Below are 13323 nucleotides of genomic sequence, written 5' to 3'. Positions count from 1 at the left end.
CTCTTCCTTATGCCTAAAATCCCTGGACACCACTCTTCTGGAGAACTGACACTCATCTTTCAAGACCTAGCTCACTCCCCCACTCTCTGTAGGCCTATGCAGAGGGCTAGCTTGGATGAAGCCCGTACCCAGCTTCCCAGCACACATGCACAGTGCTGCTGTCTTCCTTCCACACCTCTCTCCTTGCGGTACAGGACCTGCTTGGTTCTGCCTGCCCAGGAGACTCTGAGCTCCTTTAGGACATCTTACTCATCTCTCTCTCTCTCGTGTGTTGTACGAACACTTGCTCCATATTCAGCCAGGTTTCGTGTGTCCTGACAGAGCTAAGGACCAATGGGCAGGACCAGGTGGCTCATGCCTGTATGTAATCCCTGTACTTTGGGAGGCTGAGGAGGGAGGATCTCTTGAGCCCAGGTGTTTGAGACCAGTCTGAACAATATAGTGAGACTCTGTTTCTACACATAATAAAGAAAAATTAGGCCGGGCTTGGTGGCTCATGCCTGAAATCCCAGCACTTTGGGAGGCCAAGGTGGGCAGATCACTCGAGGTCAAGAGTTCGAGACCAGCGTGGCCAACCTGGTGAATCCTTGTCTCTACTAAAAATACAAAAATTAGCTGGACATGGTGGTGAGTGCCTGGAATCCCAGCTACTTGGGAGGCTGAGGCATGAGAATCACTTGAACCTGGGAGGCAGGGGTTGCAGTGAGCCGGGATTGCGCCACTGCACTCCAGCCTCCGCAACAGAACATGACTCCATCTCAAAAAAAAAAAAAAAAAAGAAAAAGAAAAATTAACCAGGCATGGTGGTGCATGCCTATGGTCCCAGCTACTCGGGGGGGCTGAGGTAAGAGAACTGCCTGAGCCCAGGAGGTCCAGGCTGCAGTGAGCTGTGATCGTGCCACCACACTGTGGCCTGGGTGACAGTGAGACCTTGTCTCAAAAACAAAACAAAACAAAGGCCAATGGGCAGGAGAACAGGGTGGGAACTGGGAGGCCTGACAACTAGTGCTTTGGTTCCACCATAAATTCACTTATAACCTTGGGGGAGTCATTTAATTTTTCTGGGTCCCAGTGTCTTAATCGATAAAATAAAGAATTTGAATAAAAGGAAATTTCAGCTCTCTATGTGTTGCTGACCCAGATGCTATTTCTTCATTACTGTAATTAGAAGAGTCCAGTGAATTAACAACTGCCCTCTTTAGCATTAACTGTGATTCAAAAATTTTTTTCTGGCTACATTTTAAAGCTGTATCTGAAAGAGAAAGAACTGTTACTAAAGAATGTTAAACACAGTATTTTGGCCAGAAGTATACTAACTTTTAATAGTTGTGAGAATATGAAATACTCTAGCCAACAATACAATGTGAAGAATTTAACTGAGGCTGTTTAAAGATTTTTAAAGTTTTAGAAACTGGGACAAAGCAATAATTAGCTGTGCCTCAAGGGGCCCACAGAGTTGCCTTCTCTTAAGGCTAACATGGAATTACATACCTGGGCTACTGGCTACTGGTACTGCAGTGGTAAAAAACACCTTCTCAACTTTAGATGCTTGCTGCTGAAAAAAGAAAAAGAAATCCCATTTATAGCCACTGTAATATGGCAGATCCCCAGGGACCTGAAGCCTCCCCGATTGTAATGGTCATCCAAGAAGACAGAAAACCCTTAGTGTTCAGGGGTTTTTGTACTGAGTGTTTTGTTTGTGCTCTGACATGAGGTCACTGCACTGTTTGACATTCAGTGCTGACAACGTAGCTAGCTTTGTACGCTACTAGTTGGCTGGCTCCCAGCTGCCTAATCCAGTAGGTTCTGTATCCAAAGGCTCCTCCTCCTCCAAGGTTGCTTTTCTCAAGCAGATTGTCTTCTCAGAGGGATCCCAGGGCTAGCTTTCCTTCAGACTCTCCACCTTCCCTGCTGCCTGCCAATACTTCTAAGGAAGCTGTAAAGTTCTTTTTTTCCCCTCAGAGATTAAATTGCATGCCAAGGACAGGCTAAGGCTTCCTCTCACAGGCAGACAGCCCTATAAAGGCCTTGTGCTATAAGGTGCACAGCATAGTTCCAGGGTGGCCCTAGATTCGGCCACACTTGGATTCAAGTCCAAGCTCTGCCACTTATTAGTTGTTGATGTTGAGCATGTGATTTAACTTCTTAGAGTCCTGTCTCCCCACCTATAAAAACAGGAATAATAACTGCTATGGATGGAGTATCTGTCCCCTCCAAAACTCACGTTGAAAGGTAATCCCCAGTGTGGCAGTATTGAGAGGCTGGGTTTTTAAGAGGTGACTGGGTCATGAATGAATTAATTCACTCATAGATTAATGGGTTATCATGGGAGTGGGACTGGTAGCTTTATAAGAAGAGTAAGAGAAGCAGGGTGTGGTGGTACATGCCTATAGTCCCAGCTATTTGGAAGACTGAGGGAGGATCGCTTGAGCCTAGGAGTTTAAGGCCAGCCCAGCCTGGAACATAGTGAGATTCTCTCTCTTAAACAAACAAACAAAAAAAAAAGGCCAAGCGCGGTGGTGGCTCACACCTGTAATCCCAGCACTTTGGGAGGCCAAGGCAGGTGGATCACAAGGTCAGGAGATCGAGACCATCCTGGCTAACACGGTGAAACCCTGTCTCTACTAAAAATATAAAAAATCAGCTGGGCATGGTGGCGGGTGCCTGTAGTCCCAGCTACTCGGGAGGCAGGAGAATGGTGTGAACCTGGGAGGTGGAGGTTGCAGTGAGCCAAGATCTTGCCACTGCACTCCAGCCTGGGCAACAGTGCAAGACGCCATCTCAAAAAAAAAAAAAAAAAAAAAGAGGAAGAGAATCCTGAGCTAGGATGTTCAACCCCTCGCCATGTGATGCCCTGTGCTGCCTCAGGACTCTGCAGAGGGTTCCACACCAGCAGGGCAGCCCTCCAGATGTGGCCGCTCAACTTTGGACTTCTCAGCCTCCATAACTCTAAGAAACAAATGTGTTTTCTTTATAAATTACCCAGTTTGGGGTATTCTGTTATAAGCAACAGAAAATGGACTAAGACAATAACCAAAAACCTTTCAAAGGCCCCTGTGAGGATGAAATGAGATGATGCACGTAGGACACTTGGCGCATGGTGAACATTCAGTAAACATTATTATTATTATTATTATTATTTTTTTTTTAGACGGAGTCTCGCTCTGTCTCCCAGGCTGGACTGCAGTGGCCGGATCTCAGCTCACTGCAAGCTCCGCCTCCCGGGTTTACACCATTCTCCTGCCTCAGCCACCCAAGTAGCTGGGACTACAGGCGCCCACCACCTCGCCCGGCTAATTTTTTTGTATTTTTTAGTAGAGACGGGGTTTCACCGTGTTAGCCAGGATGGTCTCCATCTCCTGACCTCGTGATCCGCCCGTCTCGGCCTCCCAAAGTGCTGGGATTACAGGCTTGAGCCACCGCGCCCAGCCAACATTATTATTTAAGGCCGGGCGTGGTGGCTCACACCTGTAATCCTAGCACTTTGGGAGGCCGAGGCAGGTGGATCACCTGAGGTCAGGAGTTTGAGAACATTCATTATTTATATTATTATTAAGTAGGACTACAAACCCATGCCCAGAAAATCACCCTTATCACTCTAGTATACTTCCTATTACATGGGCTAAAAGGTTTCTACTTTCTTGAAGTCTTATCTTGAGGCGGCTTTGTCTTTTATCTCTCTAAAAAGGAAATTAAAAAGTGCCTCTAAGATGAGTGTGGGAGGAAAGTGAAAGCTTCTGGCTAAGTTATATAACAGATGATACTATAAAATAATAATGGAGGCCGGGTGTGGTGGCTCACGCTTGTAATCCCAGCACTTTAGGAGGCCAAGGCGGGCAAATCAGCTGAGGCCAGGAGTTGGAGACCAGCCTGGCCAACATGGCGAAACCCTGTCTCTACTAAAAATTCAAAAACTAGCCAGGCATGGTGGTGCAGGCCTGTAGTCCCAGCTACTCGGGAGGCTGAGTCAGGAGAATCGCTTGAACCCAGGAGGTGGAGGTTGCAGTGAGCCAAGACTGCACCACTGCACTCCAGCCTGGGCAACAAAGCGAGACTCTGACTCCAAAAAAAAAAAAGGAGAAGTGAGACCCATATTTAAATACCTGAAAAGAAAAGGGATGACTTGTTTCTTCACTCAGCACCCCAGGACAGGGCCAGAGAAAACAATAAAAACCACATGGAGGCGGGCTGGGTCACAACACTGGAAAGCCCTTTCCAATGACTCTGGCTATCTAGAAATGGAAACAGGCTCTCTAGATCTAGAGGGGATTGGCACCCTAGTTCTGGAATTTGAGTGTTCTCCCTATTGAGCCCCAAATCGCCTTTCTAGTGTGTCTGATAGCAGCATACATCCACCTCTAGATTCTCCAACTTAGTACATCCTTTTCTCCATCTAATTCCTACCCATATCTCAAGGCTCACCTGACCTGTATGGCCACCCAACAAACCATTAGTGTCTGAACCCCTCAACGCAGTGGCCAAGAGCCACCAACTCTGGGATCAATCTGCTTATGCTTAAATCCCAGCTTTGCCACTTGTGAGCTGTGGGAACTTCAGCCAGTCACCAAACCTCTCTGGACCTCTGCTCTCCATTGGGAAAATTAGACCTACCTCCTAGGATTGTTGTAATATCTTAAAATGTGCTTTGTGTGACACATAGAGCTGCAGGTATACAGAGATAGTAAAAATATCAATGATTGCTAGGGGAGGGGGAAGACGTAGAAGGGATGAATAAGTGAAGGACAAGGAATTTTTAAAAAAGTGAAACTATTCTGGATATTGTAATGGTAGATAGATGACATTATGCATTTGTCAAAACCAATAGAACTGTATAGCACAAAGAATGGACCGTAATGTAAACTATGGACTTTAGATAATAATAATGTATCAATACTGGTTCATCAGATGTAACCAATGTACCACACTGTTGCAAGATGTTAGTAATAGGGGACAAACACAAGATGATACAGAGAAAAAATGATAATAATAATAAGAGGGGAGGGAGGGCTGGGCATGCTGGGCATGATGGCTCATGCCTATGGTCCCAGCACTTTGGGAGACTGAGGCAGGCAGATCGCTTGAGTCTAGGAGTTCAAGACCAGCCTGGGCAACATGGCGAAACCCCATCTCTATAAAAAAATACAAAAAATTAGCCAGTCATGGGGGTGGGTGCCTATAGTCCCAGTTAGGAGGCTAAGTTGGGAGGTTGCAGTGAGCTGAGATACCACCACTGCACTCTAGCCTGGGTGACAGAGCCAGATCCTGCCTCAAAATATATAATAATGATAATAATAAGAGGGGAAACTGGGGATGGAGAAAAGTTTATGGAACCTCTCTGTACCATCTGTTCAATAAAGTCCAAAAAAAATTAATCTAAAAATAATGTACATAGGTAATAACTGACACGTTGCAAATCCTCAATTTTAAAAAATATGTAGCACATAAGTCCTTACACATAGTAAGGACTCAATAAATAATAGCTGTTGGTGTTTTTTAAATTATCATTATTAGTATTTAGTATTTAATCTACTGGTAATATTAACTTTCTTTTTGGCATTTTTAGCCTCTTTAACTAGAATATACATTTTTATAAAAAATAAATCATGTTTTTTTTCTCTTTTCTGTATCCTCCAGATATTCAGTGTGGTATCTGGCAAATATCAGGCTTTCAAAGTTGTGAGATTGGCCACCCTGAGACAATTCTTCACCATGAAGCATTAACTGAATGATCAAGTCATTTCCCTAGTCATCAAGACCAAGCACTTCCTCAGAAAATGATTCTATGATGGGCTGTGGGAGCAGATTAGTTCTCTGACTTGGCCACTGCTATCTGGTGCCATCTGACTGGGTCACATCAGTCCCTCACATCAGTCTGACTCTGCCTTGAAGACAACCTTTTTCTGGAATATTCTGGGGCCTCTGGAGTTTGCTGACTGCTTTTTTATACTAGAAGATGTGATTAGATTCCAGTATCAGTAGGAATATTTGTTCGAGTGCCTCCTGCTAGATAAAGACTGTTTCTCTGCCTCCTTATTGTAGGTACTGACCACAGCATTTCCTACATTTATACCGCTTGATTATGTGGAAAATGACTAAAAGGTAGTCATTGACAAGTTTCATGGTGGATATGGCAGCCACTTTTCTTTTTGAAGTAAAAGCTTCTGAACACGTCACCTATGTAAACACACTTCACCCCACTGGGTATATTTATACATAATACTTACAATTTGTTCTTGGTTTTGTGGAGAACTGGTGGCACCATTTAATATCCATTGTAAGTTCTGTTCTCCCATGACTAGGCTGGACTGCAGGATAGCTGTGTTGGGAGTCGGGGTGATGGTTATTGTGGGATTATTAGTTAGGACAGAGTTGGCACCCAGGGGCAGAGTCTGGACCATGGCTGGCAGGGGCTCAGTAGTACTTTGTGGTGGGGCTGGTGCTGCCACAGCTGATGCCACTGCCGCTGCTGATGCAGAAGCCCCAGCAACAACAGAAAGTCCTGGTACGATGGGCTGCGGTGCCTGGGGGTGCGGAATAAACTCTTGATGATTAGCAGCAAACTGTGTGCTGTGGGGAACAGGCACTTCTGGAGGTTGTAAGAGAGCAGGGGGGTTGCCAAATGCAGCTTGCTGGGAGCCAGGTCCTAGGGAGGGAGCAGGCGGAGGAGCAGACGGAGCTGAGGCAGGTAGTAGAGGCTGGGGTGGCTCAGAGAGGCCAGGCTGCAGTACAAGTGGAAGAGATAAAGATGCTGAATTTCCTGTGGATGGCGGAACATCACTGACTGACTCTGCATCACCATTAAAACTTTCAATCAAGGAAGCTGGCAAGAAAAAGAAATAGAAATATATATACATATCCCAAGCCTTAGATGAGCCACAAAAACAGTCATTATGGGCTAAACAAAACACAGCTGAAGTCCACTGAACTGATCTCTTCATAGCTAGCAGGCCAGCTTTCTGTCATTTTCATTTAGTGACACCTCTGGTCAAAGTATCATGTTTCACCATCAACCTCACTTCCTAAATGTGAAGATCCAATATAGGTCTAACCATTTAAAAAAGTGTCTTAAGGCTTTTCTGGAAAAGAGACTAAACATCCTTTTTTTGATATAACTAGTGAATATACTTTCTGACTAATGGGAAGTTTTACAGACAAATTTTCATCAAACACAGTATGATCGATGCATCTGAAGTTTGTGGGTTTGTGGGTCCTGTTCATTCACAGACAGTGTATCACATCAGAAGAAAGAGTTCACAAGGCTGGGCATGGTGGTTCATGCCTGTAGTCTTAGAACTTTGGGAGGCTGAGGCAGGTGGATTGCCTAAGCTCAGGAGTTTGAAAGCAGCCTGGGCAACATGAAAAATCCCATCTCCACCAAAAATAACATAACATAACATAACATAACATAACATAACATAACATAACATAAATAAAATAAGCTGGGTGTGGTGGCACATGCCTGTGGTCCCAGCTACTTGGGAGGCTGAGCTGGGAGGATCACTTAAGCCTGGAGGTGGAGGTTGCAGTGAGCCAAGATCACACCACTGCACTCCCACCTGGTGACAAAATAAGACGCTGTCTCAAAAAAAAAAAAAAGCAGAAGAAAGAGCTCACAGCTCCTCCCATTTTGTTTTTTACAGCCAACAAAAGATTCTGGGAAAGGAGACTCTCTTCTTCAGGACTGAGGGAAGTAGGGGAAAAGATGGAATTAAACTGAAAGACCCAAACTTTTCTGACCCTTTATGGAAAGCTCACTTCATTTAAGCTAACTAGAATGATTCACTGTGCCTGTGACTCAGTGTGTCAGCAAGTGCTGAGATGTGAGTAGAAAGAGTCCGTGTGACAAACCTGTCTGTTGAGGATCTTCCTGAATTGCCGTATCATCTGAATTCTGGAACATTGATTCAAAGATGATTGCTGGTGAAATTGTGCTGAGGTCCTGGCCCTGGGTCTAATGGAGAAAGACAAAGATGTGAGATTGGCCATCTTGAGACAATTCTTCACCATGAGAGAACACATTCAAAGCAGCAGAACTAGAATGAAAATCTTTTTTATGCATCTTGTTGCTACCTTTTGCTATTTAAAGTAACACATATTTTCTTAAGCCTTAGACACTAAAGATTTGGATCCTCAAATATTTTATTTTTATTTATTTATTTTTTAATAGAGACAGAATCTCACTATGTTGCCCAGGCTGGTCTTGAACTCCTGGGCTCAAGCAATCCACTCAACCTCAGACTCCTAAAATGTTAGGATTACAGGCATGAGCCACCATGCCCAGCCCCTCAAATACTTTAAAATAGGAACTGGCACACAATGACTTGCCAGTTATTTCCTGTTTTTGTAAATAAAGTTTTATTGGAACATGGGCAAACGCATTCATTTACATATTATCTGTACAACTTTTGCTACAATGGCAGAGTTGACTAGTTGTGACATAGACCATGTGATCGACAAAGCCTAAAATATTTACTATCTGGCTCATTACCAAAAAAACCTTGCTGACTTCTGATCTAAGAGACCAAATCTTACATTAAAAAATGAGATTACAGGCCGGGTGTGGTGGCTCACGCCTATAATCCCAGCACTTTGGGAGGCTAAGGCAGGCAGATCACCTGAGGTCAGGAGTTCGAGACCAGCCTGGCCAACATGGTAAAACCCTGTTTCTACTAAAAATACAAAAATTAGCTGGGCGTGGTGGCAGGTGCCTGTAATCCCAGCTACTTGGGAGGCTGAGGCAGGAGAATCGCTTGAACCCGGGAGGCAGAGGTTGCAGTGAACCAAGATCGCACCACTGCACTCCAGCCCGGGTGACAGAGCGAGACTCTGTATCCAAAAAAAAAAAAAAAGAAAAAAGATTATATAATATTCATTACCCTGCAACTTGCTTTCCTCGTGTAATAACATTGTGAATATCTTTCATAATATCTATGATATTCTAATATGTATGCATGGTAATAAATCAAACAAGACAACGATGATAATAGTGATAGCTTTATACTTAATAAAAGGTCAGAGGCATTAAAAACAAAAGGTAAAATGTGAGGAGGAAAAACCCAACACACTCCCTGAGGGCCTGCCTCCCCACAGGCACTAACTAAAACGAGCACTCTTCACTTTAGTTCAGGGAAGGGAAAAGACTCCAGTTCTTCTATTCATGGTCAACCTCCAATCCACCTCTACCCCTACAGTCTGTAGGGCAAGAGTGGTAAGGGCAACTGCCTACAAAGTCCAGACAAGGAACAGAAATACGTGAAGCAAGGGAGGTGGGTTGTGGCATACTGGAGAGACTGCATGCCAGTTACCTCAAGGGCTTCAGCCAAATGCTGTCACGGGACTATGCAGGCCAGGGATTACCAGAACTCAAGTGGCAAGATTTTGATTTTCTTTTTTTTGAGACAGGGTTTCTTTATTCTGTTGCCCAGGCTGGAGTGCAGTGATATGATCATAGCTCCCTGCAGCCTTCAACTCCCAGGCTCAAGCGATCCTCCCACCTCAGCCTCCAAGTAGCTGGGACCACAGGTATGGGCCACTACATCTGGATAATTTTTTAATTTTTCTGTAGAGATAGGGTCTCACTATGTTGTCCATCCTGGTCTTGAACTCCTGGGCTCAAGGGATCCTCCCACCCCAGCCTCCCAAAGTGCTGGGATTATAGATGTGAGCCACCGCATCAGAAGCAGAAATTTTGATTTTTACATGAAATCTACCAACTTGTAAAGAAAAGCAAGTACAGCTGACCCTTGAACAACATGTGTTTGAACTGCACAAGTGGACTTACACTTGGACTTTTTTCCACTTCTGTCACCCCTGACACAGCAAAACCAACCTCTCCTCTTCCTTTTCCTCCACCTACTCAATGTGAAGACAATGAGGATGAATCACCTTTACAATGATCTACTTCCACTTAATAAAAAGTAAATTTATTTTCTCTTCTTTGTGATTTTCTTAACATTTTATTTTTTCTAGCTTACTTTAAGAATACAATATGTAATACATATAACATTCAAAATATCTGCGAATCTAAACTGTTTATGTTATCAGTAAGGCTTCCAATCACAGTAGACTAAGGCCATTGCTAGCTCAGTTTTGGGGGAGTCAAAAGTTATACTAGGATTTGGTTGTGCAGGGGGTATGGGTTGGGGGGCCAGCATCCCTAGCCCCTGTGTTGTTCAAAGGTCACCATGTAATTGAAAATAACATAAACACACCGTATACACCAAACTAAAACCTAATTTTAGGGCAGATCTTGCCCTAGTGACAACTTACATTTTAAGGTCATTTTGCAACAACTCTGCTTCTAGAAGGCAGAACTAAGAAGGATCACTTTGGGATTGGGCAGAAGTGTGGTGACGAGTGGGGCTGTCCACCAATCTAGAAGTGCTCCAAGATTCAATTGCCCACTGGAGCCAAAAGGCAACAATTATTCTCCCCCCACCCCTTTTTTTTTGAGACAGGGTCTAGCTCTGTTACCCAGGCTGGAGTGCAGTGGCACAGTCAAATCACTGCAACCTCAAACTCCTGGGCTCAAGATCATCCCCTCGGCCTCCCAAGTAGCTGGGACTACAGGCACATGCCACCATGCCTGGCTGCTTTTAAAAATCATTGCTAGTAGAGATAAGGTCCTGCTATGTTGCCCAGCGTGGTCGTGAACTGGCCTCAAGCAGTCCTCCTAAAGCACTGGGATTACAAGTATGAGCCCCCACCACCAGCTGATGATTCTATTCTAAGCCTATCAGCTGAAGGAGGGGAAATTCAGTGATCTTGATTGCCAATATGATAGAAGCTGAAGTCAGAAATTATGTGAGGCCAGGCACAGTAGCTCACACCTGTAATCCCAGCAGTTTGGGAGCTGAGGCAGGCAGATCACTTGAGGTCAAGTGTTCGAGACCAGCCTGACCAACATGTTGAAACCCCGTCTCTACCAAAAATACAAAAATTAGCTGAGCATGGTGGTGTGTGCCTCAAATCCCAGCTACTCGGGAGGCTGAGGCAGGAGAATCACTTGCACCTGGAAAGTGGAGGTTGCAGTGAGCCGAGATCAAGTCACTGCACTCCAGCCTGGGTGATGCAGTGAGACTCCATCTCAAATCTATGTGGGACAACTTCCAGCTTCCAGTCCAGACAGAGTTAAAACTCATAGGCCAATAGTGTGACCTTCAAATTTTCATTGTGACACAAAGTAAGAAATACATTTTACACGGTATATAAATATATTCTTCATATTATATACATATCCATATATGTAACTGAAACAAGTCTATGAAACAGACCTTATCCTTACTTATGTGCAATGTCCTCTGATTTTTGTTCTATTCTATTGATGTCTTTGAAATGCTGATTGTAAACCACAATTTTAAAACCCAATAAAAAGGTGCAATCCAGTTTGAAAAATAGTTGACTAAAAACTACCCTTGAGCATAAGCTTTGCAACCTCCTCACAGTTATTATTATTATTATTATTATTATTATTATTATTATTATTATCATTATTTTTGAGCTGGAGTCTTGCTCTGTTACCCAAGCTGGAGTGCAGTGGCGCGATCTTGGCTCACTGCAAGCTCCGCCTCCCAGGTTCACGCCATTCTCCTGCCTCAGCCTTCCGAGGAGCTGGGACTACAGGCACCCGCCACCACGCCCGGCTAATTTTGTTTTTTGTATTTTTAGTAGAGACCGGGTTAGCTGTGTTAGCCTCGTTAACCATGACACAGTGTTCACTGTGTTAGCCAAAACGGTCTCGATCTCCTGACCTCATCTACCCGCCTTGGCCTCCCAAAGTGCTGGGATTACAGGTGTGAGCCACCGTGATCGACCACAGTTATTATTTTTGTTCTGTTTATAAATCAATATAGGTAGTAACATAATTAAAAAGGAGTGAGCTGGCAGGGCACAGTGGCTCAAGCCTGTAATCCCAGCACTTTGGGAGGCCGAGACAGGCGGATCACAAGGTCAGGAGATCGAGACCATCCTGGCTAACACGGCGAAACCCCGTCTCTACTAAAAAATACAAAAAACTAGCCGGGCATGGTGGTGGGCACCTGTAGTCCCAGCTACTCAGGAGTCTGAGGCAGGAGAATGGCATAAACCCGGGAGGCGGAGCTTGCAGTGAGACGAGATCTGGCCACTGCACTCCAGCCTGGGTGACAGAGCGAGACTCCTTCTCAAAAAAAAAAAAAGGAATGAGCTATATTTGGCAATGATATTAGGTTGGTGCAAAAGTATTTGCAGTTTTTGCCATTACTTTCAATGGCAATTACTTTTGACCAACCTAATCCCTCAATAATACTAGGGAGAAGAAAAGGAATGGGCTGTGTGCCTCCAAAACATATGTACAAAAATGTTCACAGCAGCACTATTCATAATGGCTCCAAATTAGAAACTATCCAAATGCCCAACAGGAGAAAGAACAAATATTGGTATATTCATTTAGTGTATTGTGGTATATTCACTTAGTGTAATATTGTTCAACAAGAATGAATGACCTGTAACTGTATGTAAGAATATGGCTTAATTTCTTAAACACAATGTTATAAGAAGAAAAGCCAGACATAAACAAGTATATGAGTCCAATCATAAAAGCATAAAAAAAAAAAAAAAAACAGGAAAAACTAATCTTAGTTGTTAGAAATCAGAATAGTGGTTGTCTGCAGGGAAAGATCATAGTTTTTGGGGGTATGTGGTAGGGGGGCCTCTGGGGTGCTGGGAATGTTCTTTCGTTTGTTTTGAGACGGAGTTTCCCTCTTGTCGCCCAGGCTGGAGTGCAATGGCACGATTTCAGCTCACTGCAACCTCTGCCTCCAGGGTTCAAGTGATTCTCCTGCCTCAGCTTCCCAAGTAGCTGGGACTACAGGCGCCCGCCACCACGCCTGGCTAATTTTTGTATTTTTAGTAGAGACGGAGTTTAGCCATGTTGGCCAGGCTGGTCTCGAACTCCTGACCTCAGGTGATCCGCCCACCTCAAACTCCCAAAGTGTTAGGATTACAGGCGTAAACCACCATGCCTGGCTGGGAATGTTCTTTTTGACTGGGGTGCTGGTTACATGGGTGTGATGAATTGTGATGATTCATCAAGCTGTACATTTATAATACATGTGCTTTTCTGTATGTATATTATACTACAATAAAAAACTTGTTAAAATTTTAAAAAAGGAAAATGCTGAATGAAACCCCTGCCAAGCTTCAGGGCAAAAACGCTGGGATCAGAGTGGGTAGGAACAACTTTCACAAGTAGAGAAGACAAGAACAGGCTGAGCTTTCCAGGCCTGCAGCAAGGAGCAAAGAGCAAAGAAGAGAAGAATACAGGTAACTGTCTGGAACTAGGAT

At 44.2% G+C, this 13323-nt stretch overlaps 1 protein-coding gene across 1 annotated transcript in view; it reads right to left on the bottom strand.

Annotated features, from left to right (window-relative positions):
• Positions 1-13323, bottom strand: part of MTF1 (metal regulatory transcription factor 1) — a 53394-nt gene that overhangs the window by 6438 nt on the left and 33633 nt on the right. The window contains exons 8-10 of the mRNA XM_023196494.3: positions 7849-7951; positions 6225-6820; positions 1492-1555 (exon numbers count right to left, since the gene is read on the bottom strand). Coding sequence (XP_023052262.2) covers positions 1492-1555; positions 6225-6820; positions 7849-7951 — 763 coding nt within the window. The remainder of the gene's footprint in view (positions 1-1491; positions 1556-6224; positions 6821-7848; positions 7952-13323) is intronic.

Source organism: Piliocolobus tephrosceles, chromosome 1, assembly GCF_002776525.5.
Source record: "Piliocolobus tephrosceles isolate RC106 chromosome 1, ASM277652v3, whole genome shotgun sequence".
Lineage (NCBI taxonomy): Eukaryota > Metazoa > Chordata > Mammalia > Primates > Cercopithecidae > Piliocolobus > Piliocolobus tephrosceles.
This window is presented reverse-complemented; position numbering and strand designations above follow the sequence as displayed.